Source organism: Acomys minous (genome assembly GCF_964271855.1).
Source record: "Acomys minous genome assembly, chromosome: 5".
Lineage (NCBI taxonomy): Eukaryota > Metazoa > Chordata > Mammalia > Rodentia > Muridae > Acomys > Acomys minous.
Genome location: NC_140494.1, coordinates 104,627,592 through 104,653,596, shown reverse-complemented (window position 1 = coordinate 104,653,596; position 26,005 = coordinate 104,627,592). Strand labels below are relative to the sequence as shown.

The 26,005-nt window shown below is 44.6% G+C and overlaps 1 protein-coding gene across 6 annotated transcripts in view; it reads left to right on the top strand.

The window, feature by feature from the left end:
* KMT2A (lysine methyltransferase 2A) overlaps nucleotides 1-26,005 on the top strand; it is an 82,896-nt gene that overhangs the window by 45,060 nt on the left and 11,831 nt on the right. For 3 of the 6 annotated variants that reach the window (XM_084784217.1, XM_084784221.1, XM_084784220.1), the window contains 19 exons: nucleotides 2,487-2,633; nucleotides 2,748-2,843; nucleotides 3,039-3,159; nucleotides 5,026-5,148; nucleotides 6,133-6,317; nucleotides 7,752-7,925; nucleotides 8,614-8,724; nucleotides 8,971-9,044; nucleotides 9,834-10,027; nucleotides 10,435-10,541; nucleotides 12,739-12,876; nucleotides 14,496-14,654; nucleotides 15,336-15,453; nucleotides 15,571-15,649; nucleotides 16,848-17,008; nucleotides 17,381-17,563; nucleotides 17,735-21,983; nucleotides 22,442-22,522; nucleotides 24,677-24,741. In XM_084784217.1, the coding sequence (XP_084640343.1) occupies nucleotides 2,487-2,633; nucleotides 2,748-2,843; nucleotides 3,039-3,159; nucleotides 5,026-5,148; nucleotides 6,133-6,317; nucleotides 7,752-7,925; nucleotides 8,614-8,724; nucleotides 8,971-9,044; nucleotides 9,834-10,027; nucleotides 10,435-10,541; nucleotides 12,739-12,876; nucleotides 14,496-14,654; nucleotides 15,336-15,453; nucleotides 15,571-15,649; nucleotides 16,848-17,008; nucleotides 17,381-17,563; nucleotides 17,735-21,983; nucleotides 22,442-22,522; nucleotides 24,677-24,741 (6,565 nt within the window). The remainder of the gene's footprint in view (nucleotides 1-2,486; nucleotides 2,634-2,747; nucleotides 2,844-3,038; nucleotides 3,160-5,025; nucleotides 5,149-6,132; nucleotides 6,318-7,751; nucleotides 7,926-8,613; nucleotides 8,725-8,970; nucleotides 9,045-9,833; nucleotides 10,028-10,434; nucleotides 10,542-12,738; nucleotides 12,877-14,495; nucleotides 14,655-15,335; nucleotides 15,454-15,570; nucleotides 15,650-16,847; nucleotides 17,009-17,380; nucleotides 17,564-17,734; nucleotides 21,984-22,441; nucleotides 22,523-24,676; nucleotides 24,742-26,005) is intronic. The other 3 variants (XM_084784222.1, XM_084784219.1, XM_084784218.1) reach the window with 2 other exon arrangements.

Genomic DNA, 26,005 nt, shown 5'->3' with positions numbered 1-26,005 from the left:
CCTTTAACCCGGCACTCAGATAGAGAGGCAGGTGGATCTCTGTGAGCTCATAGCCAGCCTGGTCAATGTAGCGAGTTTTACAAGGGCTGCATAGAGAGACCCTGCCTCAAAAAACAAAAATAAAGAATTGTACAGAAAAAAGATTTCCAATATAAATATAACTAGTTAGTAGTCTTATCTTTTGGGAGAGTTGTTTGGAAATGGTGTTTATTTTTAGAATGATATATTCTTTAACCCAGCAATTGCATGATACGTGTTTATTTTAAAAGTACTGTCTTTAATTTAGTTTTCTTTTTTTTTTTTTTTTTTTGTTTTTTTTTTTTCAAGACAGGGTTTCTCTGTGTAGCCTTGGCAGTCCTGGACTCACTTTGTAGACCAGGCTGGCCTCGAACTCACAGCGATCCGCCTGCCTCTGCCTCCCAAGTGCTGAGATTAAAGGCGTGCGCCACCACGGCCCGGCTAATTTAGTTTTCTTGAGAATTACTACTTTCAGAATAAGAAGGGTTGATGTTGGTTTTTTATATTGAATACTTATGAATATAAAAAGCTCTTAGCAATTATTAGGAAATAGAAGGGGGAAAGGCACATTGGCGCACGCCTTTAGTCCCAGCATTACCAAATATGTATATATAATATTATATTATATGGATGTTTTGCCTACATGTAATCTCTGTGCACCATATACATGCCTCCTGTCTGCAGGGGCCAGAAGAGGACACTGGATTACTTGGGACTGGAGTTAACAGATAGTTGTGAGACTACATTTAGGAGCTGGAAGTCAAACCTGGCTCTTATACAAGAGCCATCTCTCCAGCCCCATAATAAGAATATTTTAATGGTGGCGCACGCCTTTAATCCCAGCACTCGGGAGGCAGAGGCAGGCAGATCGCTGAGAGTTCGAGGCCAGCCTGGTCTACAAAGCGAGTCCAGGACAGCCAAGGCTACTCAGAAAGACCCTGTCTCGAAAAACCCAAAAAAAAAAAAATATATATTTTAAGCTCTAGTGTCTGTTAGTATGGAGCCCTGGTTAAAGTAGTAAGACATGCATATAATGGCAAATATAATAGTGTAGTTTGATGTTTAGACAGATACCCATCCATAACATCACTGGTTAGAAATATCAGGTTGCAAATACCCATAAATCATGATTTCCTTTGATCGGGTAAATGTTTTTAAAGTATGTAGGCTGGGCATGATGGCTTATAGCAGCAAGAGGATTGTGATTTGAGGCCAATGTGTGGTACACAGTGAGGTCAAGTCCAGCTTTGAGACACACTGTGAGCCCCTGCAAAACTCAGTGGTAAAGCATTTGCCTCCCAGGTGTAGGGTCTTGGCTTCATTCCCTGGCACAGAGAAAAATGCACTAGTAAATGCGTGAGTCGCCTCCTATGTTTACTCTTTGAGAAGAAAACTTCTTGGAGTCCGTTGTGAACAGCGTTGTTTTAAGTGCTGGGGTTGCTTCAGACTGAGACTGTTCAGCCTGCAGTTGTTGAACAAAGGACATCCATCCCTTCATAGTCACCTTTTTTGCATCCAAACATACCCCACCCACAAGGAAATGCTTGCTTTTGTACTATTGCTCTTCAACTTCTGTGATTAAACAGATTTTTTTTTTCAGGGCACACTTGAATTAAAACTCAACAACACTTAAAGCTGCCCTGTTTCCTCCTGCCCAACGCCTTTCTCTTTGCAGTTTTGTATATCCCTCCTGGGGTTTCCCATACTGCATTTAGCACATTCTGTTTCATCTTTTGAGACAAGGTCTTCTGTGTAGCCCCTAGTCTCAAGCTTCAAACTCTCCATCTTATTCCTTAGCCCCAAGGTACTGGGATTAGAGATGTATACAACATACTCTGCCCTGTTAAATCTTAGGTTTGGGTTTTGTTTGTCATTTTATGATTCGTTCGCATTGCCAAGTGACTACATAATTCCGTACGTTAAATTAAATACAGGTCAACCATCCTTATTTAAGTATGTGAGACTATAAATGTTTTAGTATTTCGGGTTTTTTATTCTTTTAAGTTTTAGAATATTTGTATATACTTATATTTAATGAGATAATTTGGGGGATGGGACCCAGGCATAAAAATAAAATATATTTTACTTCATGTATTGTTAAACATATCTCATAGGTAATATTAGACAACAGTTTTTTGAGATAAAAACTCACTTTGTAGTCCAGGCTGGCCTCAAATTCACAGAGTGCCACCTGCCTCTCGTGTGCTGGGATTAAAGTTGTGCACCACTACTGTCACCCTATACTTACTTTCAGTAGTTTTGGCTGTGAGACAAAATCTGTATACATTGAACAAGGTGGGCAGGGCAGTGTGTAGTTTCCTTTATGTTCGTCCTGTGTGAGTGCAAGATTCACATTTTAGTGCATTGGGTTGTCACCAGTGGATGCCTAGGACCCACAGTGTGTAAATAGAATGTGGTTACTATTTCTTTCTGCACCCCTTACTGGCTGTGTTCTCTTCTTGCTATAGTTTGTGTATTGCCAAGTGTGTTGTGAACCCTTCCACAAGTTTTGCTTAGAGGAGAATGAGCGCCCTCTGGAGGACCAGCTGGAAAACTGGTGTTGCCGCCGCTGCAAATTCTGCCATGTTTGTGGGAGACAGCATCAGGCTACAAAGGTAGACCTAGTACTGGTAGTAGTGGAGCCTCCCTGTTTTCCTTCTAGTGTCGCAGTGGGGGTAGTAGGTTCTGGTGAGGGTGGTTTAATTTGTACTCTCTGTCTTTCCCTGCAGCAGCTACTGGAGTGTAACAAGTGCCGAAACAGCTATCACCCTGAGTGCCTGGGACCAAACTACCCCACCAAACCCACGAAGAAAAAGAAAGTGTGGGTGGGTACACACACCGTGCTACTTACACAGTATTGTGGTGGCTGGGTGAAGCTGGTGTCCCGTAGCAGGACATCCCTTTTAACATATAACAATTGCTTAATAGTAATCTCAGTAGTAATTGCCTTTCAAGTCTTTTTAGATAACCAAGGGTACTATCCCAAGAACTTCCTGCTGAATGCCTTTACTCCTTTCCAGATCTGCACCAAGTGTGTTCGCTGCAAAAGCTGTGGATCCACGACTCCAGGCAAAGGGTGGGATGCACAGTGGTCTCACGATTTTTCACTGTGCCATGATTGTGCCAAACTCTTTGCTAAAGGTACCTAGTGATGTGTAATGGTCCATTTGATGTTTGTGGGGGACTACGTGGAACGAAGTACCAAGCATTACTCGCCATGTCCCGTGTGATTCTGCACACAGTGTGTCTATTCTTGTTCTTTTGAGTTCTTGTTTGTTTTGTTGTTGTGTTGTGTTTGTTTTCATACAGGGTCTCTGTTGTCATCTTGGCTGTCCTAGAACTCACTTTGTAGACTAGAGTGACCTTTAACTCACAGAGATCCACAGATCTCAGCCTCCCAAGTGCAGGAATTAAAAGTGGATCACCACCCCCTTCTTCTGGCCTTTTTACTTACATAGACAGCCAACTTGGAATGTCTTTCCAACTTACATGGGGAGATTTTATTACTGCTAATTAGGAACTATTGTTTTAAAACAGCAAAGCCAAATTGTGCTAAGTGCACATTTGATTGTAGAAATAAATACAGGCAGTAGGAAAACATTGTATTTCAGTATTTGCAGCAGAAGTCTGGCTTGAGAACAGGCCAATAATCCCAGCACTCAGGATGCAGAGGCAGGAGTTGAAGGCCAGCCCTGGGAACTTAGCAAGGGTCTATCTCAAAAGGAAAGGGAAAGGAAAGAGAAAGAGCTGGGAATGTGGCTCAGTTAGTTCTTGCCTAGAGACTTCCAGGCCCTGCGTTCAATCCTTAGCACTGTAGAAAATAACTGCTACAATTCAACTCATAGCTGCAATGACTTGCAGTGAAGGTTATAAGGAATTCCTGTCATTTCTTCGTCCCTGACTCCTTCTCTCCTCTCTTCCCTCCTTCCCTCTGTTCTGTCTTTGTTTCGAGTCACTGTCTTGCTGTGTAGTCCAGATTGCCCTCCCCTTCCCCCTTCCCCTCCCCCTCCCTCCGTGCCACCACACCCAGCTTGGGGTACTTTAGGTAAAATAAGCAGATCCACTTAAGGATATTTATTAAATAGTAAATAATATAGGGATAATTCTAAAGGTTATTCTTAGGAATGAATCTTAGAAAGTACTGTACGAAAGTTCAACATTAAAGTTGTAAGAATAAGGAGTGGATGAAAAATGAGGACATGACTGCTCCAAGGCATGGCTGAGGAGAAGGGTTTTATTGTAGATACGAGGGAGAGTGCAGCCATTGGCATCTGGAAGAGTCCAGACTGAACTGGACCTTGGGGGGAGGGGTAGGTGCAGGGAATGAGAGAGGAAGGGAGGAAAGAGAGCCAAGAAGGCAAAGGGGCCAAGAGTGGAGGACCCAGAGAGCATCGGTGCAATACAAGACCAAGAAGCTGAGGAAAGAGGCATGAAAGCAAGCCCCTGTGTTAGAGCTGTTAGGGTAGGGACTGTGGGAGAAGTGCTGAGAGGAGCTGCAGGTACTGAGTGAATCTTGTCCTGGACTTCTTTGGGACCTGACAAGGAAAAAAATTAAATATTCAATTTACCATTTCTTACTCCTATATTGTTGCCTCTTTAAGAATCCAAACATTGTGTTTAAATGATATATTATCTTTTCTGGTTCTCCCACTAGACCCATAAAGCCAACACTGTCTTTAAACTCCTCCTCCTGCCTCTACCACACCAATTTTGAGTTTCTGCCACACCCAGCATCAGTGCTTTGTGTTCCCATTAAAATCTACCTCGTGGCCCTTACAGATGTGCCTCAAAAGAATTAGCAGTGTGGGTGAAGCTTTCCTGTGATCACACGCTAGAGCTCAGACGTGTCTCGCTACTGTGGATATGTGAACACCCCTTGTAGCGCTCTGGTAGTGTTGATTAGTGACTCCAGAAGACAATAGGTTTTCAGTTAGGTTGACACACATACGCCGGGGGCTTGGAGAGTACTGGCATGGGCTCCAACACTGCCAACACCTTGGCTTTCAGGGAACTTCTGCCCTCTGTGTGACAAGTGCTACGATGACGATGACTATGAGAGCAAGATGATGCAGTGTGGGAAGTGTGATCGATGGGTCCATTCCAAGTGTGAAAATCTCTCAGGTACAGAAGGTTGGAGTCTTTTGTTGTTGTTTTTAGTTTCTTTGTAGTGCTGCATGTATGGGCACTGTGTGCCTAAGGCTGTGGGAGTCTCATTTGGGTTCTTTGTCGTTTAGTTTTTGGTCTCCAGAACAAGCAGCTATACTAGTTCCTTTTCTTGTTTGCCCTTGTGACGAGTTACCTGGTGAACAGCCATGTGGGGGAGAAGGGCTTTCTTGTGGCTCACGGTCTAGAGGACTGCAGTCCATTGTGATGGGAAAGCTTGTGGCCTTGCCCTCTGGTGCCAACCAGGAAGTCAAGAAAGGGTGATGCCAGTGCTCAGCTGGCTCTCTCCTTTTCCTTTTCATTCAGTTCAGGACCCTAAGCCATACATGCCATGTCCATTGAGGGTAGGTCCCCCTCCTCAGTTACACCTCTCTAGAAACCCCCTCACAGACACACTGTCCTCAGTGTGAGCCCAAATCCTATCAAGGTGATAATAAATAAGGAAGAACTGTAGAGCAGCATTGTATCATTTATGTTTATTTCTCTTAAACAGTTAGCTTTCTGGGCACCAAACCCTATGGGTTCTCCAAACCTATTGCTTACTATCTAGTCGTGAGTTCACATTAATTAATAATATCCCCTTTAGGAGTCAAAATGTGGTATCTTATAAAACAGTGATTTTCAATTTGTGGGTCACAACCTCTTTTGGGCTTGAATGACCCCTTCACAGTGGTCACCAAAGACCATCAGAAAACAGATATTTATATTACAATTCATAAAAGTTCTTTGTGTTATGAAGTAGCAAGGGAAACAGTTTTATGCTTGGGGTCACCACAACACAAAGAACTGTATTAAAGGGTGGCAGCGTTAAAAAAGTTGACAACCACTGCCGCCATGGTAACAGCTTGGCTCAGATCCTAGCGTGCAGCTTTGTGGGGCAGTGGGATAGTCAGCTCTCCTCCCTCTCGCGCCCTTCCAAGGCCCTCATCATCCTGGCTTTTATTTTCCTAGATGAGATGTATGAGATTCTGTCTAATCTGCCAGAAAGTGTGGCCTACACTTGTGTGAACTGCACTGAGCGGCACCCCGCAGAGTGGAGACTGGCCCTGGAGAAGGAGCTGCAGGCATCCCTGAAGCAGGTTCTCACGGCCCTGCTGAATTCTCGGACTACCAGTCACCTACTGCGATACCGCCAGGTGAGCCCGAGGCTCTTCCCCCTGAGAACGTGACCTAGGTGGTTTTACCTAGTGATGGAGTAAGGCTGTGTCTGTTGCTTGCTTAGCTTTGCTTTGTTCTTCACTTGCTTTTTACAGAAATTTTTTTCTTCTCTTGGTTATAATATTAGAAAATTTTTTAGAGTTAATAGGACCTTGGGGTTCGAGGGATGGCCCAGTGGTTAAGAACACTTACTGTTCTTTGCAGGACCCAGATTCAAGTCCCAGCTCATAAGTCTGTAATTTCAGTTCCAGGGGACCTATTACCCTCATGCTAGGCACCAAATGTACATGTGCACATACACACACATAGGCAAAAACACTCAAAATGAGTCAATCTAAAATATATATTATAAATATATAATACATATAGGAGTAGGACCTTTGGTGGAAAAGAAATTGAAGATTATCCTCATAGACCTCACTTAATTAAAAAGATGTTTGGTCTGGGTGTGGTGGATTATGCCTGTAATTCCAGCACGTGAGAGGCAGAGGTGGCACTTTTGTTTTGAGTTTGAGGTTTACTTAGTAATTCCCCATCTTGGAAAAAAATGGAGGCTTGGGATTCATGTGCCAACACTGATGGAGATTCGGTGGAGGGCTTCTTCAGGACAGCAACCTCATCAGGAAAAACTTACTCTGACTGGAGAGTAAGGACTAAGGATATAAAGTGGCCGTTGACAAGACAAGCAGTTCCGCTGGAAGAGCAAGTGTGGCACTTAGCGCACAGCTAGCTGCTGCTTTATCTGCTTTCTTATCAATTGTGCATGTGGGGGAGTATGTATGTGTTTGTGCTCACATGTTGCTATGCTGTGTAATACAGGATTCACTTCTTTCTTTCTATACTCTTGTCAGGCCTGATGGCACACCCACGTCATCACCACTGAGCCATCTCTCTAGCCCCTGAAATCCCAGTTTGGATATAGGAAAATTTGCAACTATCTGTTGTATTGAAAGGACTAGACACAGTTTTGACCTGTTTTTATTCCACCTTTGTAGATGTTGAGTACAGCTCTCGTATGTTTACCTACAGAGGCCATTAGAAAACAGGTCCGGGCTGGAGAGATGGCTCAGAGGTTAAGAGCACTGACTGCTCTTCCGGAGGTCCTGAGTTCAATTCCCAGCAACCACATGTTGTCATCTATAATGTGACTTGGCGCCCTCTTCTGGCCAGCAGATGTACACGCAGGCAGAGCTCTGTACACATAATAATAAATAAATAAATCTTTAAAAAAAAAAAAAAGAAAAAAAAAAAAAAAAGAAAACAGGTCCATCTTTAAATTCTGTTTGAGGAATCTCTGGGTGTCTTTGTGGTCTGTGCTGTTTCCAGCGCCAGCCGTCTTACTAGTTTCAGTAGAACATGCACAGGTTCCTCTTTATTGGTGGCAGTAACAGAAACCTCTTTCCTGTCAACAGGCCGCCAAGCCTCCAGACTTAAACCCCGAGACAGAGGAAAGCATACCTTCCCGAAGCTCCCCAGAAGGGCCAGACCCTCCAGTTCTTACTGAGGTCAGCAAGCAGGATGAGCACCAGCCTTTAGACCTGGAAGGAGTCAAGAGGAAAATGGACCAGGGCAACTACCTATCTGTGGTATGTCTTGAGCACATGACTAAGTTTCAAGTGCTTATTTCATCTTCCTTGACTCTTTGGGAGTTTAGCTGAGTATATAAGTAAATCTCAGAATGATTTATATTGTATTTAGAGGTGTCATGTAGCTTCAGGATCCCCAGAATAGGAGTCATTTCAACTATACATTTCAGAAGGGTGTTCATGTGGTGGTACCTAAAATAATTATTTTAGTTGTTTTTCATCTGAGTTACTTAAATTATTTTTGTGTGACGAGGAAGCACCAAACTGCTTATGGAAGATGTTAATGCAAAGTTAATATGTCTCCCCTGTATGAATGTCCTGCCTTCCCTTACTCATTTGTAGATAGATATGATTTTGAGGATACATAGGGAGAACTCGTTCACTGCGTCATCCTTATTTGCTACTGAGTTGCTTCTTTGTTTGAATACAAATATAAAAACTGTGAGCCTGTTTTGGTCACTTACCACGAGAGAGCCCATTTGTTTGCATTCTTGCCTTTTAGCCTGGATTCTCTTGATTGCCTCAAGTTAATTGTGACCTGGATCCTAAAGGCCTCAGAGAGTAATTACAGTGTATAGACTGGATTTTCTGTTGGGCCCCTCTGCTGGGTGACGATGGAGGGCGGAGAGGTGGTTTTGAGAGCATAGTACTGTTTTATGAATAACTGATGTTTTATCTTTGTATACAGTTGGAGTTCAGTGATGACATTGTGAAGATCATTCAAGCAGCCATTAATTCAGATGGAGGGCAGCCAGAGATAAAAAAAGCCAACAGCATGGTCAAGTCTTTCTTTATTCGGGTGAATGAGTTTAATAGTTCATGTTACTAATGCTCACTATGCGTACCTTCTTTTCTGTTTCTTGCTTTATGGTTTATACAAAGCTTCTTGGGTTAGTTTTGTCCTCCCACTCTTTGGGAGGAGGCTGGGAAGTTGTAAGGCTACCCAAATAAGAGGGTCTTCGCCTGGGCCTGCAGTTACCGTGATACTGCCTAAGACACTGATGTGAAGAATCTTCTCATTTGCATTCTGTTTGTTTTCTTTTAGCAAATGGAGCGGGTTTTTCCATGGTTCAGTGTCAAAAAGTCCAGATTTTGGGAGCCAAATAAAGTATCAAACAAGTGAGTAAAAGTAGCTGATGAGAAATCAGACATCTCATACTTGTAAATTGAGGTTTTCTGGCATATTTTAATATTAAAAATCAACCAGCTGAAATGCTTTTTCTGTGCTGGTTTCAAAATGAAAAATAACATTTGTGTTCGCTGTGAGCACCTTTTTGCACTTGTTGTCTTGTAAAAAGCGTAGTTTGACCTGCGTGTGGCGTATGGACATGTGGTGGAACCATGTCATTGGCCTCTGCGTGAATGGGTTCTGGATTACTTAGTTCAAACTCTGCCTTCCATTGCTTTTGATTCTTAATCTGTAACCATTAATTTTTATTCCAATAACCTATTTTGATTTTTTTTTTGTAGAGTTACCATTGTTTCTGGATATTTAAACAAAAGTTATACATGTGGTCTTCCCCTCTGCAGTCCTGGGGAGTTGAACCCAGGACCTCATGTCACTAGTCAAGTATTGTGCCATTGAGATCCAGCCCCAGCCACAAAGGTCACATGTTAAGATTATTACCGAGCCAGGTGTGGTACTGCTCACCTGTAATGCCTGCAGTTGGAAGGAATTCAAGGCCAGCCGAGGCTACATTGTGAGACCCTGTTCCAAACAGAATTACAGTTTTTTAAATGTTGAGTGTAGTTAGGTAGTTTTCAAATTCTGTGACTTGTTCTTAAATTCTGTGAATGGCTTGTACATAGTGGGTCCAAGACCTGCTGATATCAAGAGTTGACTGTTTTGTATGGCTCTAGGTTTATTGTAGGCACTCAATAAGTACTTGTTGAATCAATTATTTCCAGCAGTGGGATGTTACCAAACGCAGTGCTTCCACCTTCACTTGACCATAATTATGCTCAGTGGCAGGAGCGAGAGGAAAACAGCCACACTGAGCAGCCTCCTTTAATGAAGAAAATCATTCCAGCTCCCAAACCCAAAGGACCTGGAGAACCAGACTCGCCCACGCCTCTACATCCTCCGACACCCCCAATCTTGAGTAAGTTGTCAAAATGAATAGCCATTATCTTTGGAGTGTTTTGTTTTGTTTTTTCTTGTCTGGTTAGTTGCTTGGTGGGTTGATTGGTTTGTGGGTTTTTCGAGACAGGGTTTCTCTTGTAGTCCTAGCTTGTTCCTGGCTTCCCTTTGTAGACCAGGCTGGCCTCAAACTCACAGGAGTCTGCCTGCCTCTGCTGGGATTAAAGGCGTGCATCACCTGCCTGGCCATTATCTTTCCAGATGCCAATGACTAGATTGGTGAATCTAAATTTAATATACTTGGATATCAGAAAGTATTTCAAATAGCATAACTGTAAACACCTTTTGAACATGTTTATTTTATACACTGCATAAGCTGAATTCTCTCCCATAAAACCAATTTTAACTGCATATCTTTGTGGTTCTAAGGTACTGATAGGAGTCGAGAAGACAGTCCAGAGCTGAATCCACCCCCAGGCATAGATGACAACAGACAGTGTGCGCTGTGTCTGATGTACGGTGATGACAGTGCTAATGTAAGTACTTAGGGACGTGAGGTCCTGGTTAGTAAGAGCCACGAACCATTTGTCCTTTGTGTCAGCACTTGATGATTGTAATGAGTATTTACTTGTGAGTTTTTGCACCTAGAGTTGCTTTGTTTTCATTTTCGTTTTGAGACAGGGTATTACCATGTTACTCAGGCTGGCCAAGAACTTGATACTCCTGTCTGAGTCTCGTTAGTAGCTAGGATTACAGGCACCTGGCACTGTGTTTGACTTCAGGGATTTCGTCTCTTAAAATTGTGGGGGGAGGGGGGCTGGTTTGTTCTTTGTTTGTTTGTTTGTTGTTTTCTATGTGTATGAACATTTTACCTGCATGTATGTATGTGCACCACACATGGAGGTTAGAAGAGGGTGTAGGATCCTCTGGAATTATATATGATTTGAGCCACTGCACAGCACTGGGAAGCAAACCCAGGTTCCTTCAAGGCAACAAGTGCTCTTAACTGCTGAGCCATTGCTCCAGTCCTGGCTTCAGATGAGCTGATAAAAACAGTGATTTGCCATAAATGAACTTCCTCATAACTAGTTTTTAAAAATACTTTGTGAGGTCTTCATCAGACATAAGTTATATATCCTATAGCCTGTGGCTAGCAGCCCTGGTTGTGACAGCCTGCCTGTTGTCATTCTGTGCCTTCCTGCTGCTAACATTGGCAAAACTTTACCACTACAACTCTCAGTTACAGCCTTAACCTGAAGATGATCCCTCTTTTTGAAACATGATTTTTGTTTTTGTTTTTAAGATTTATTTACTTATTACCTATACAGTATTCTGCCTTCATGTACATCAGCAGGCCAGAAGAGGGCATCAGATCACATTATAGGAGGTTGTGAGCCACCATGTGGGTGCTGGGAATTGAACTCAGGACCTTTGAAGAGCAGTCAGTGCTCTTAACCCCTGAGCCATCTCTCTAGCCCCTGTTTTTGTTTTTTCAAGACAGGGTTTCTCTGTGTAGCCCTGGCTGACATAGAAGTCATTCTGTAGACCAGACTGGTGGCAAATTTGGAGCTCAACCTGCCTCTGTCTCCTGAGTGCTACAATTGGAGGTATGCGCCTCCAGCACCCAGCTGAAACACTCTTTGTTGTTGTTGTTGTTGTTTTAAATCTTATTTTTATTTTATGTGGATGATATCATTTATTCATGTGTGTCTATGTGTCATGCAGTACTTAAAAGAAGCCTTAGATCATCTGAAACTAAAGTTACAGATGGTTGTGAGCTACCATGTCAGTGCCAGGATTCAAACCTGGATGGACCTTCTGGAAGAATAGAAAACGCTTTTTTGTTGTTTTTTGTTCTTCTGAGACAGGGTTTTTCTGTGTCACTCTGTAGACAAAGATTGGCCTGCCTCTACCTCCTGAGTGCTGGGACTAAAGTTCTGTGCCAGCACTACCTGGCTGGAAAAGGATCTTAACCACTGGAACATCTCTCCAGTCCTACAAGGAGATAATTTTTAACCTAGAGTGGCTGTTAGAATTAAGTGGAAAAACTATATGTGAAGTCTTTATTTAATGGTTTTTCACTGAGGACTTAAAATGCAACATTTGGGGCAATGTGGGTTGGTGGTAGAGTATCTGCACACACGATGCCCTATTTCAGTCCACCAGCAGTGTGGGAGAAATTTTTAGTACAGTCAGCGAGAATTGAATTTGAAATGTGGATTTAAACAAGTCTGCACATTTTACATATATGTATGTATGTATACACACACACACACACACACCATATATTGCTTTTTTGTTTTCTTTGAGGATGGGTGGGTGGGGGGTTCGAGACAGGGCTTCTTTGTGTAGCCTTGCCTGTCCTGGACTCGCTTTATAGACCAGGCTGGCCTCAAATTCACAGCAATCCGCCTGCCTCTGCCTCCCGAGTGCTGAGATTAAAGGGGTGCGCCATCACGCCTGGCTCAGGCTGGCCTTGAATTCACAGAAATCCTGCCTCTGCCTCCTGAGTGCTAGGAATAAAGGTATGCACCACCACGACCAATTGCTCTTTCGTTTTCAATAGAATCATAAAATATTTTCAGTTTATAAGGGGATCTAGAAAGACTATAGAAGAAACAATGAAGACTGGATTATGATTTAATCTCTGAAGAATTACAGTTCTTCTCTTGAGGGACCTTGTCTTGTCTCAGGTCAAGCTAATATGAAGACCTTTGGTTGTATGTTCTTTAGGATGCAGGCCGTTTGCTGTACATCGGCCAGAATGAGTGGACACATGTGAACTGTGCTTTGTGGTCAGCAGAGGTGTTTGAAGATGATGATGGATCACTAAAGAATGTGCATATGGCTGTGATTAGGGGCAAGCAGCTGGTAAGCACTTAGTGTATACATTTATGAGGGAAACCCCTAGTTGCTTTAGTGCTCTTTCTGTGCCTTAATTCAGCCTCCCTGGTTCTCAATAGCACTGTCAGAGCAGCCCACCGGTAAGTCCTGGTCTATGCTGTAGGTCTGACCCTTTCAAGGAGGAAACAAAAGAAACAGAAAAACAAAGCATCATTCAGATGTGTTTAAAACGTGGAGACCAAAGGCCAAGTTAAATCAACATTCTGAAGGTTGGAGGCTACACCCTGTGTGCAAACTGGACAAAGGAAGGAGAGGTGTTGCGCAGCTGAGAGCAATCACAGTGGTGTCAGAGGGGTAACATCTAACAGCTGGCGTTTGAGCTTCAGGGGTTACCAGAAGAAACATAGCCAATAGACAGAGGAGCACAAGCAAGTAAGGTTGTGAGAAGACCAGACAAGAGGAGCAGGCTGTCTGATAATGTAAGAGTGACAGCCAGGGCCTGCTGAACGCAGCCTTTGAGTTGTGGGATAAGGTGGTGAGCTGTGAAGCCTAATGCTGCAGAACCACTGGTGAACTGGCTAGCATTATTGTCAGCTTGTCACAAACTAGTGTCATCTGAAAGGAGGGAGCCTTGACTGAAAGAAAGGCCTCCCTAAGATCCATCTGTAGGACATGTTCTTCATTAGTGATTGATGGGAAAGGGCTCAGCTCACTGTGGCTGGTGCCATCCCTGGCCTGGTGGTCCTGGGTTCTATAAGAAAGCAGGATGAGGCTGTACATAGTGATATACACTTTACCTAGCACTTAAGAGGCAGAGGCTGGTGCATCTCTGAGTTTGAGGGCAGCCTGGTCTGCTGGTCTACAGGATGAATTCCAGGACAGCCAGGACTACAAAGAAAAACTCTGTTTCAAAACAACAAAAAAGAAAGAAAGAGAGATGAGTTAGCCAGTAAGCAGCATCCCTCCATAGCCTGAGCATAGGGTCTGCTCCACTGAGTCCCTGCCCTCACTGCTTTTGCTGATGAGCTGTTTTATGGAACTGAGTAAAATAAACTCACTCCTCCTCAAGTTGCTTTTGCTCACGGTGTTTCATCATAGCAATAGTGACCCTAAGAAAGACAGCTAGTGGGCTGGAGAGATGGCTCAGTGGTTAAGAGCACTGACTGTTCTTCCAGAGGACCAGGGTTCATCTCCCAGCACCCACATGGCAGCTCACAACTGTCTGTGACTTCAAGATCTGACACCCTTACATAGACATACATGCAAGCAAAACACCAATGCGCATAAAATGAAAATCAATCAAAAATTAAAAAGACAGCTAGTTTCTTACTAATAAAATTTTAGTAAAACCGAGTTGCTCTGGGATGTAATAATTTTCTTGCAAGGATGTGTTTTTGACATAGTTTTGTGTCTAATAAATCAGCCATCCATTTTAAGGAAAAATTTGTTTCAGTCCAAAGTCTAAATCCAGTTGCAGTGTTTAAATTAGCTAGTTACCAAGTTGTGTTTTGTGTCATTTCCCTGTAACCAGCAGGCTAGCAGTGAAGGAAGTAAACATGGGATGCTAAGGAGGGACAAGCTTTTAATGTGTTGCATGTGTTAAATGCCTGCCAGTCTAAAAAGGGCTCTTCTTCCTGGACTTGTAGAGATGTGAGTTCTGCCAAAAGCCAGGAGCCACCGTGGGTTGCTGTCTTACTTCCTGCACCAGCAACTACCACTTCATGTGTTCCCGAGCCAAGAACTGTGTCTTTTTGGATGATAAAAAAGTGTATTGTCAGCGGCATCGGGATTTGATCAAAGGCGAGGTGAGAAACTCAGCTGTTGGGTAGCTTCTGTTGTAGCTGTTAATAGTAGGTTTTATTATCTCAGAGCAGACTTAAGTTCACAGTTTTCTGACCCTGCCTCCTCACATAGCATCTCCCAGGACATGGATATAAACTTGTATGCCTTTCATCAGAGTCGGTGTTTACCTTTAGGTTCATTCTCGATGCACATCCTGTAGGTTTGGACAGATGTCTAGCCATGTGTACTCACCACTGTAGTTGGTGTAAATAAGTATTTTCATTGTCCTAAGAATTCTGTGTTCTGCCTGTTTTTCTGTCTTTCCCCCTGGAAACCACTGACCTTTTTGCTAACTTACATCCAAGCAGTTTCCACTGCAGGGTTTCTTGTGGTTAGAATCTTGCAGTTTGTAGCCTTTCTACTCTGACTTCTGCTTAACAATAAGTGTTAGAGATTCCTCCTCATCTTTTGAATTCTTTAGGAATTTAGGAAGGAAATACTGAAAATAGCAAGATGGTAAACTCGACTTGGCCTTGCTTAGATGTCCAAAGAGAACATCTCTTCTTGTGGGAAACAAAGCGGGTGGTAGTAAAACTGAAGGGTGATTTTGAGATAGGTTCTTTGCTTTGCCTCCAGAAGTTGGTACTCTGAAAGTAAAGTGTGAAGGGACACTCCATTAACGGCAACCATGGCTTTCATTTAAGGTGGTTCCTGAAAATGGATTTGAAGTTTTTAGAAGAGTGTTTGTGGACTTTGAAGGAATCAGCTTGCGAAGGAAGTTCCTCAATGGTTTGGAACCAGAAAACATCCACATGATGATCGGTAAGACCCAGGCCTTCGTTCATTGGAAATGCTGTATTATCATTTGTGCATTTCTGGTCCTTGGTTACAAAATAGTTCTCCTCCTCATTTCTTCTAACCAGTTCTTTCTTTGATTAGGCTCAATGACGATCGACTGTTTGGGAATTCTGAATGATCTCTCTGACTGTGAAGATAAACTCTTTCCTATTGGATACCAGTAAGTCCAGTAAAGGCAGGGCACAGCAGCCCCACAGCATGGCTCCCAACGGTGTGGGTCAGTAAATGTGGAGATGTACTTGGTGGCTGCCTTTAATGATTCTATACCCACCCCCAGCCGCTTGCATAGTTATGTTCAGGCGGTCCTTGACACCCACAGTCCCCCTGCCTCAGCCTCATGAGTGCTAGGATTATACATATGCATCACCGTGCCCAGCTAAAAGAGTATAAATGTAGTCTGGGCTACACAGTGAAGACCCTATCTCAAAGCAAACAATTTATAAATCTTCTATGTGAATTAATCATTAAGAACTTGATAAGCTGACAGTGTAAGATCAAAATACCCCTTCTAGAGCCGCTCACGGTTGAGAGCACCTTTAACACAAGCGCTTGGAAGGCAAGCCAAGGCAGGTGGATCTCGGTGAGAGTCAGGCCAGGTAGTAGGACCACAGGGAGATCCTATCTCCAAAAACGTCCCCTTTTTTATATCTCTCGCTTCAGAACCTCATTTTGCAGTATGTTTTCCTGTTCTGCATTCCAGGTCTCTCAACGTGGTCTGAACTCATGTTTGCCTGGTAGCTCTTTGTACAAACATAAAGCACTTGTATTTTTCTTGTTTTGTAGGACTTTGCTGACAAAAGGGTGCCTCTGATTTGAGCTTTTTTTAGGGTTGCAGGTTACATGGTCTATAAAGCATTAATCCCCTGTGAATGGCAGTGGTATTATAGTTACTATTTTTCTTTTTAAGTGGGCTAAAATATTTTCCTTTTTTTTTTTTTAAGTCATGCAACTTTCTGAAAGTGTAAGAAACATCGGGGACTGGGGAGATGGCCAGAGGTTAAGAGCACTGGCTGCTCTTCCAGAGGTCCTGAGTTCAATTCCCAGCAACCACATGGTGGCTCACAACCATCTGTAATGTGATCTGATGCCCTCTTCTGGCCTGCAGATGTACATGCAGGCAGAACACTGTATATGTAATAAAGAAATATTAAAAAAAAAAAGAAAGAAAGAAAGAAAGAAACATCAGGAACTTCACAAGTTTAAAACTGCTGCACTTAGATAGTCTCTGCTAAGAACCCAAGACATAAAGCTATGTTCTCTGAGTTGAGACAAGAGAGCCCACGATGGGGAGAAATTCAGGAAATGATAGTTTGTGCGTCTGTCCTTCATTTGTGGGGTCCCCCCCCCCCGTTTGCCAGGTGTTCGAGGGTATACTGGAGCACCACAGATGCCCGCAAGCGCTGTGTGTACACATGCAAGATCGTGGAGTGCCGTCCGCCTGTTGTAGAGCCTGATATCAATAGCACAGTTGAACATGATGACAATAGGACCATCGCCCACAGCCCGTCATCATTGATAGGTGAGTGTTAACCCAAGGAGAACTTGAGCTCAAGTTTTGTGACTGTGCACTGGGATTGAAAAACGTCATTTAACTTGAGAGACTTCCTTTGTTTCTGGCTTGGCATTTATCTGATAGCACCCTTATGTGTGCATGTGTGTGTGGTGATGTGCATGGATGTGGGAGAGATGAGAAGACCGTTGTGGGGCTGAACTCAGATCATGGTGTTTGAGCACTTGAACCCACTGCAGTTTGCCAGTCCTGACAGCTAGCTGGCTCTATATCTGTTCATCTGTTAGATATATTTTTTCTTCATTAGTGTATTTGTTCTTTTTTTAATCTGTTAGCTACTTTAACTGAGCTCTTCCAGTTACAAGTTTTTATTTATCACAGAAACTTCATGTAAGGACAGTCAAAGTACAACTTCAATTCTAAATCCTCCGTCACCAGACCGACCTCATTCACAGACCTCAAGCTCCTGTTATTATCATGTCATCTCAAAGGTCCCTAGGATTCGAACCCCCAGCTACTCCCCTACACAGAGGTCCCCTGGCTGCCGGCCATTGCCTTCTGCAGGTAAAGGACTTCTCTGCATCATTGACCGTTCTCTTAGGCAACCTTAACTTTGTGACTTTTGCTAATCAAAAGGTTGCCATAAACAGGTGTATCCAAGTGGTTGAAACTAGAGACTTGACACATTTTTTTCTGTCCTTGATTGGCTTTCTCATTTTTCTCTCCCTTGTTCAGGAAGTCCTACCCCAACCACTCATGAAATTGTCACAGTCGGCGACCCTTTACTCTCCTCTGGTCTTCGGAGCATTGGCTCCAGGCGTCACAGTACTTCTTCCTTGTCACCCCTGCGGTCCAAGCTCCGGATAATGTCTCCAATGAGAACTGGGAATGTTTACTCCAGGAATAGTGTTTCCTCAGCCCCCAGCCTTGGGACTGCTACAGATCCTGAGTCAAGTGCCAAAGCAGCTGATCGAGTCGGAGGGCCGTTGCATCCAAGTGCCAATCTAGGGCACAGCACCCCCACCTCTTCGGGTTCACAAAGGACAGTGGTCACTGGATGCTCCAAAAATAGTCATTTGGATGGCTCTTCGTCTTCAGAAATGAAGCGGTCTAGTGCTTCAGATGTGATATCCAAGGGCTCCTCATTAAAGGGAGAGAAAAACAGAGCGCCGAGCTCCAAGAGCTCAGATGGATCTGCACATAACACAGCTCACCCTGGGATTCCTAAACTGCTACCACAGCATCATAACACAACTCCTGGAGAGTTAACCGTTAGTAAAATTGGCACTTTTGCTGAACCCTCTTCAGTGCCGTTTTCTTCTAAAGAGACCATCTCCTACCCACAGCTCCACTTGAAGGGGCAAAGGAGTGACCGAGACCAGCACATGGATTCTACCCAGTCGGTAAAGCCTTCTCCAAATGAAGATGGTGAAATCAAAACCTTGAAGCTCTCTGGTGTAGGCCACAGGCCATCCATTTTGCATGAACATGTAGGGTCTAGTTCTAGAGACAGGAGGCAGAAAGGGAAAAAATCTTCTAAAGAGACTTGCAAAGAGAAGCATTCCAGTAGATCCTTTTTGGAACCTGGTCAGGTGACAACTGTTGAGGAAGGAAACCTAAAGCCAGAGTTTGCTGATGAGGTGTTGACTCCTGGGTTTCTGGGGCAACGGCCATGTAATAATGTTTCATCTGATAAGATTGGGGATAAAGTTCTTCCTATCTCAGGAGCCCCTAAAGGTCAGTCCACGCAAGTAGACGGATCTTCCAAGGAGCTACAGGCACCCCGGAAGTGCTCTGTCAAAGTGACACCTCTGAAAATGGAAAGTGAGAATCAGTCCAAAAATACCCAGAAAGAAAGTGGCCCCTGTTCCCCTGCACACATAGAGTCGGTATGTCCAGCAGAGCCAATCTCAGCTTCCAGAAGTCCAGCAGCTGGCCCCGGAGTTCAGCCGAGCCCCAACAATACCTCATCCCAAGATCCTCAGAGTAACAGCTATCAGAATCTTCCAGAACAAGACAGAAACCTGATGATTGCTGATGGCCCCAAACCTCAAGAGGACGGCTCTTTTAAGAGACGGTACCCCCGCCGCAGTGCCCGTGCGCGGTCTAACATGTTCTTTGGGCTCACCCCACTCTATGGAGTCAGGTCTTATGGTGAAGAAGACATTCCATTCTATAGCAGTTCCACTGGGAAAAAGCGAGGGAAGAGGTCAGCAGAGGGGCAGGTGGACGGGGCCGACGACCTGAGCACCTCAGATGAGGATGACCTGTACTACTACAACTTCACTAGGACAGTCATTTCTTCAGGTGGAGAGGAGCGGCTGGCATCTCATAATTTGTTTCGGGAGGAGGAGCAATGTGATCTTCCAAAAATTTCACAGCTGGATGGTGTTGATGATGGGACAGAGAGTGATACTAGTGTCACTGCCACAACCAGGAAGAGCAACCAGATTCCAAAAAGAAGTGGGAAAGAAAATGGAACAGAAAGCTTAAAGATTGATCGGCCTGAAGATGCCGGTGAGAAAGAACATGTCATTAAGAGCACTGTTGGCCACAAAAATGAGCCAAAGTTGGATAACTGCCACTCTGTAAGCAGAGTGAAAGCACAGGGCCAGGATTCCTTGGAAGCTCAGCTCAGCTCCCTGGAGTCAAGCCGCAGAGTCCACACAAGTACCCCCTCAGACAAAAACTTACTGGACACATACAACACTGAGCTCCTGAAATCAGACTCTGACAATAATAACAGCGATGACTGTGGGAATATCCTGCCTTCAGACATCATGGACTTTGTTCTAAAGAATACTCCATCCATGCAGGCTCTGGGTGAGAGCCCAGAGTCATCTTCCTCTGAACTCCTGACTCTTGGTGAAGGTCTGGGTCTTGATAGTAACCGGGAAAAAGATATGGGTCTTTTTGAGGTGTTTTCTCAGCAGCTGCCAGCAACAGAGCCTGTGGACAGTAGTGTCTCCTCGTCTATCTCGGCAGAGGAGCAGTTTGAGCTGCCTCTTGAGCTGCCGTCTGACCTCTCTGTCCTGACCACCCGCAGTCCCACTGTCCCTAGCCAGAACCCAAGTAGGCTGGCGGTAATCTCAGATTCCGGGGAGAAGCGAGTGACCATCACAGAGAAGTCGGTAGCCTCTACTGAGGGTGACCCCGCACTGCTGAGTCCAGGCGTAGACCCCACTCCTGAAGGCCACATGACTCCCGATCACTTCATCCAAGGACACATGGATGCAGACCACATCTCCAGCCCTCCCTGTGGTTCAGTGGAACAAGGTCATGGCAACAATCAGGATTTAACTAGAAACAGTAGCACTCCTGGCCTACAGGTACCTGTTTCCCCTACCGTTCCCATCCAGAACCAGAAGTATGTGCCCAATTCTACTGATAGCCCCGGCCCTTCTCAGATCTCTAACGCAGCTGTCCAGACCACTCCACCCCACCTGAAACCAGCCACCGAGAAACTCATTGTCGTTAATCAAAACATGCAGCCACTTTATGTTCTCCAAACTCTTCCAAATGGAGTGACCCAAAAAATCCAGTTGACCTCTCCTGTTAGTTCTACACCCAGTGTGATGGAGACAAACACCTCGGTATTGGGGCCCATGGGAAGTGGGCTCACCCTAACCACAGGACTAAATCCAAGCTTGCCACCTTCTCAGTCTCTGTTCCCTCCTGCTAGCAAAGGATTGCTTTCCATGCCTCACCACCAGCACTTACATTCCTTCCCTGCAGCTGCTCAAAGCAGCTTCCCACCCAACATCAGCAGTCCTCCTTCAGGCCTACTTATTGGGGTTCAGCCTCCTCCAGATGCCCACCTTTTGGGTTCAGAAGCTAACCAGAGGACAGACCTCACCACCACAGTGGCCACTCCATCCTCTGGACTCAAGAAAAGACCCATATCTCGTCTGCACACTCGAAAGAATAAAAAGCTTGCTCCCTCCAGTGCCCCTTCCAACACTGCCCCTCCGGATGTGGTCTCTAACATGACACTGATTAACTTCACAGCCTCCCAGCTTTCAAACCATCCCAGTCTGCTAGACTTGGGCTCACTTAACACTTCATCTCACCGAACTGTCCCCAACATCATAAAAAGATCTAAATCTGGCATCATGTATTTTGAACAGGCACCCCTGATAGCTCCACAGAGTGTGGGTGGAACTGCTGCCACAGTGGCGGGCTCGTCCACCATAAGCCAGGATACTAGCCACCTCACATCTGGGCCTGTGTCTGCCTTGGCATCTGGTTCCTCCGTCCTGAACGTGGTATCCATGCAGACTACAACAACCCCTACAAGTAGTACATCAGTTCCAGGACATGTCACCTTAACCAACCAGAGGTTGCTTGGGACCCCAGATATTGGCTCAATAAGCCATCTTTTAATCAAAGCCAGCCAGCAGAGCCTGGGCATTCAGGACCAGCCGGTGGCTTTACCACAGAGTTCAGGAATGTTCCCACAGCTGGGGACGTCACAGACTCCCTCTGCCGCTGCAATGACAGCAGCACCTAGCATCTGTGTGCTCCCCTCTTCTCAGACTACAGGGGCAACAGCTGCGTCCCCTCCTGGGGAGGCGGAGGATCACTATAAGCTGCAGCGAGTGAACCAGCTCCTAGCTGGCAAAACTGGTACCCTGTCTTCCCAGCGGGAGCGGGATCCTGATTCTGCTCCAGGGACCCAGCCATCCAACTTCACTCAGACAGCAGATGCTCCTAACGGTGTGAGGCAAGAGCAGAACAAGGCTTTGCCCTCTGCTAAGCAAGCCAGCTCTACCTCCCCAGGAAGCTCCCCATCCTCTGGACAGCAGTCGGCAAATTCCTCAGTGCCAGGTCCCACTAAACCAAAACCGAAAGTCAAACGGATTCAGCTGCCCCTAGACAAGGGGAGTGGCAAGAAGCACAAAGTTTCCCATTTGCGGACCAGCTCTTCTGAAGCACACATTCCAGACCAAGAAGCCAAGCCAGCGCCCCAGCCCTCAGTCACACGGTGAGTGGTGTGCAGCTGTGGGCTTGTGTGCTCTGGGGGGGTGACGCTGCTGCTCAACAGTGCTCACCCGGGAGTTGTTTTCTTCACTTAGGCTTTGGGCACTGTTCAGTGGAGCAAGAACTAGCCTATCACTGGATGGTTTGATTGTCCTTTGCTTTGAGATTAGACACTGCTGATTACTCGTTCTTATTTTGGATGCTTGGGGGGTGCCAGGGAATGGTAGTCCTGTCTGATGGGTGAGGGGCTCCTGCTGTGGAGTCTCATGGAGCCCTCTCAGGTCTAAAACCTGCATTGGAGGCATACATACAAAGCACAGAGGACATTCCCCTTCCCTGGGCAGTCCTTGCACTCTTCCTAGCTTTTATGACCATAGTTACTATTGCAGGCTTGTGAACTTTATCTGCCCAATGTGTATTTGATGGTGGTTTCTTAAAAAGATGGCACCGATTCTGTTGTAGGACTCCTAGACCCGACAGGGAGCAGCACGATGCAGCTCGAGTGGAGCAGCCGTCACAGAAGGAGTGTGAGCAGCCTGCAGGGTGAGCTGCAGATGGCACCTTTCTATGTCCGTCACATGTAAAACAGGCTTCCTCTGATTTGCATTGGGTTTTGTTCTGGTATGGCTGTCTTTAATTCCAGAGCTGGGGGAGGCTGAGGCAGGCTGACCTCTCTGAGTTTGAGGCCAGCAAAGGCCATATACTAATTCCTTACGCCTCCCCCGCCCCTACCCAAAATACAGACAGGCTTGTAAAACAAAAATGAGGTAGAAATTTTTCTTCTATCTTTTTATTTCATTTATTTATTTATTCATTTGGTTTTTTGTGTATCCTTGGCTGTCCTGGACTTGCTTTGTAGACCAGGCTGGCCTTGAACTCAAAGTGATCCGCCTGCCTCTGTCTCCTGAGTGCTGGGATTAAAGGCCTGCTATCTTTTTAAATTTATTTGCTATTTGTATATGTAAATGCACTTGTATAGCATACATGTAGCAGTCAGAGGGCAATTTTGTTCTATCATTTTCTCCTTCTGCCCTTATGTAGGCTCCAAAGATAAAATGTAGGTGGTCAGCTGGCACAGCAAGTCATCTTACTCTCTGACCCATCTTGCTGGCCCACCTTACCCACCATCCTTTTTTCCCTTTTCTAAGCTAGAATTATTTAAATAATTTCTATTGGTTCCTGTTTGTCCTGCTTACTCTTTCTCCATTTGTTCCTAGAAATGACTTTGGTAATGGTTTGTTGGTTTTTGTTATTGTTTGTTTTATTTTTAATTTGTTTATTTTTATTTTATGTGCATTTGTATCTTTCCTGCATGTATGTCTGTGGAAGGGTATCAGATCTGTCCCCTATAACAGGAGTTATAGACAGTTGTGAGCTGTCATGTGGGTGCTGGGAATTGAACCCTGGTCCTCTGGAAGAGCAGCCAGTGCTATTGACTGCTGAGCCATCTCTCCAGCTCCATCGTTTGGTTTTATTCTGCACATTTTTCTATGTGCACTCTTGTGTACTCTTGTGTAAATATGTACAGTTATATTAAGTGGATGCTGCTATACTTACTTGTTTTTTCACTTACGTGGTTTTATATACCTCCTCCTGGCAGACAGGTGTCCATGTTGTGTTCCAGATGCTTCTTTGCTGTTGTATGAATGTAGTAATTTACTTAACTGGTTACCCACATGCATAATAGTTGCACTTGGGCTGTTTTAGGAGTTATTAAACTTGAAAAAGTGAGAATAGAAACTAGCTCATGCAGCTTACCTGAATGTTAGCTAAGCCAGTTAACTTGGTTAAACTCTACAGCACTGTCGTGATACGGGGTTTGTATCATGAGAAGAATTTTAGAAGTGCAGTCCACAGTCTCAAGACCAGATACTTACTGCCAATATTGGGGAAGAAATCTCATAAAGCATAGTCTTAGGGCTGGAAAGATGGCAAAACAGTTACTGGTGCTTTCTGTTCTAACAAAGCATCCATGCCTGCACTCAGTGTTTATCTAGCTTTTGTGGGCATCCATGCAGTCACAGCTTACACATACACTAAAAGTCTTAAAAATTGGATGACCTGGGCTTGAGAGATGGCTCAGACGTTAAGAGAACTAGCTGCTGTTCCAAAGGTCCTGAGTTCAATTCCCAGCATCCACATGATGGCTCACAAGCATCTATAATGAGATCTGGTGTCCTTTTCTGGCCTGCAGGTGTACATGCAAACAATACTATGTAAATAATAAATAACTAAGTCTTTTTTAAAAATTGGATGACCTAAGCTTGATTCCTGGGTCTCACTGTGGAAGGGGCTGCTCAACAGGCATACACACTCCCACAGGAATAAACTATCTTAAAGCACTTTGTTCATTTTCTTTCTTTCTTTCTTTCTTTCTTTCTTTCTTTCTTTCTTTCTTTCTTTTAATTTTATTTAAAAAATTAGTGTTCTGCCTCTATGTATGTATGTGTGAGGGTGTCATAGTCCCTGCAACTGGAACTAATGACACTTGTGAGCTGCCACATAGGTGTTGGGATGTGAGCCTGAGTCCTTTGGAAAAGCAGCCATACTTCTCACCACTGAGCCATCTCTTTAGCCCCTGTTCATTTTCTTAGTTGTTGATTTAAACAGCTGACAGGATATGTGGCAGATGGTGAACAATTGTTTTTGTCTTTTGAGTTGGCCTCGCCTCTCACATCTGGTTTTATTTTCATTCAGACCGGTGGCCGCTCTTCCAGAGATTAAGGCAACACAGACTCCAGCAAATGAGCAAGAGAATGGAGGTATGTGGACGATGACTAGGTCATAGTAGAGAACGCTAAAGGTCTGTTTGAAAAGCATGCGTGCTACTTGGCCATAGCGGTGCACACTTGCAGCCCCAGCACGTGGAAAGCTGACACAGAAGAATGAGTTCAAGGAGAGACTGAGCCACGTCAAGGCCTTGAGAGCAGCCTGTACTGCAGCAAATCATCTGGGTTATCTTCTGGTAGTGTAGATGGGAGAGAAGCAGACCGAAGCCCAAGAAGTTAAGCAGTCATGTGAAGTTGTAGCGTAAAACTTGGCCCCTTTCTCAGCTGTCTTCATTTGTGCTGTCTGTCATTACCTGTCAGGGTTGGATCCTCTTTTTGCTATACTAACTTTTTTTTTTTTTTTTTTAAGATTTATTTTTTATTATGTATACAGTATTCTGGCCAAATGTATACCTGCACACCACAAGAGGGCACCAGATCTCATTATAGATGGTTGTGAGCCACCATGTAATTGCTGGGAGTTGAACTCAGGACCTTTGAAAGAACAGACAGTGCTCTTAACCTCTGAGCCATCTCTCCAGCCCCTGCTAAACTAACTTTAAGGACGGTGACATTTTACGTAGCTGGTGATAACCTTTAGTTGTCTCTTGAGTTGTTTCTCATATCTGAATGGCACCTTACGGGTAAATTCCCTTGGAGAACCTGGAGCAGTCTCTCTTAGGCAGTGGGATTTGATTCTAAAACCATATGCATCTCTCAGCGCCTTCTATCTGGCCTAGTGCAATCTGCCACTTCACAGTCAGCGTAAAGTATGCTTTGCTCAGGAGGCAGAGGAAGGAAGGTTGTAGTGAGTTTGAGGCCAACCTGGGCTACATAGTCCAGGTTAAGCCTGGACTTCAGAGTGAGCTCTTATCTTAGAAAAGCAAATAGATTGAGTAAATAAATGATCATAAAAAGTGACTTCCCAGAAAAGGGGCTTAGGTTTGAGATCTGGGCTGGTTGGCGAGGTTCTTAATCCTGAAGCTTGGTTACAGGCAGCCATGGTAGCTTGATTCAGTCTCCAGAAGCAAGTAGGTTCAAATCCCATGTTTACGTTAGCTGTGTGACCTTGGCTTTTCCTTGGCCTGCTTCAGTTTTCGCATCTTTGTTCATATAGTCATTCATTGCTGCATTCCTGCTTTGAGGTCCCACTGTGCTGTTGTAGTTGACCTAGAACTTGAGCTTTGACTGTCGTCCTTCATCAGCCTCGGCACCACAGTAGGCTTATAGGCGGGAATCGGCACAAGCTCGCTCAGTT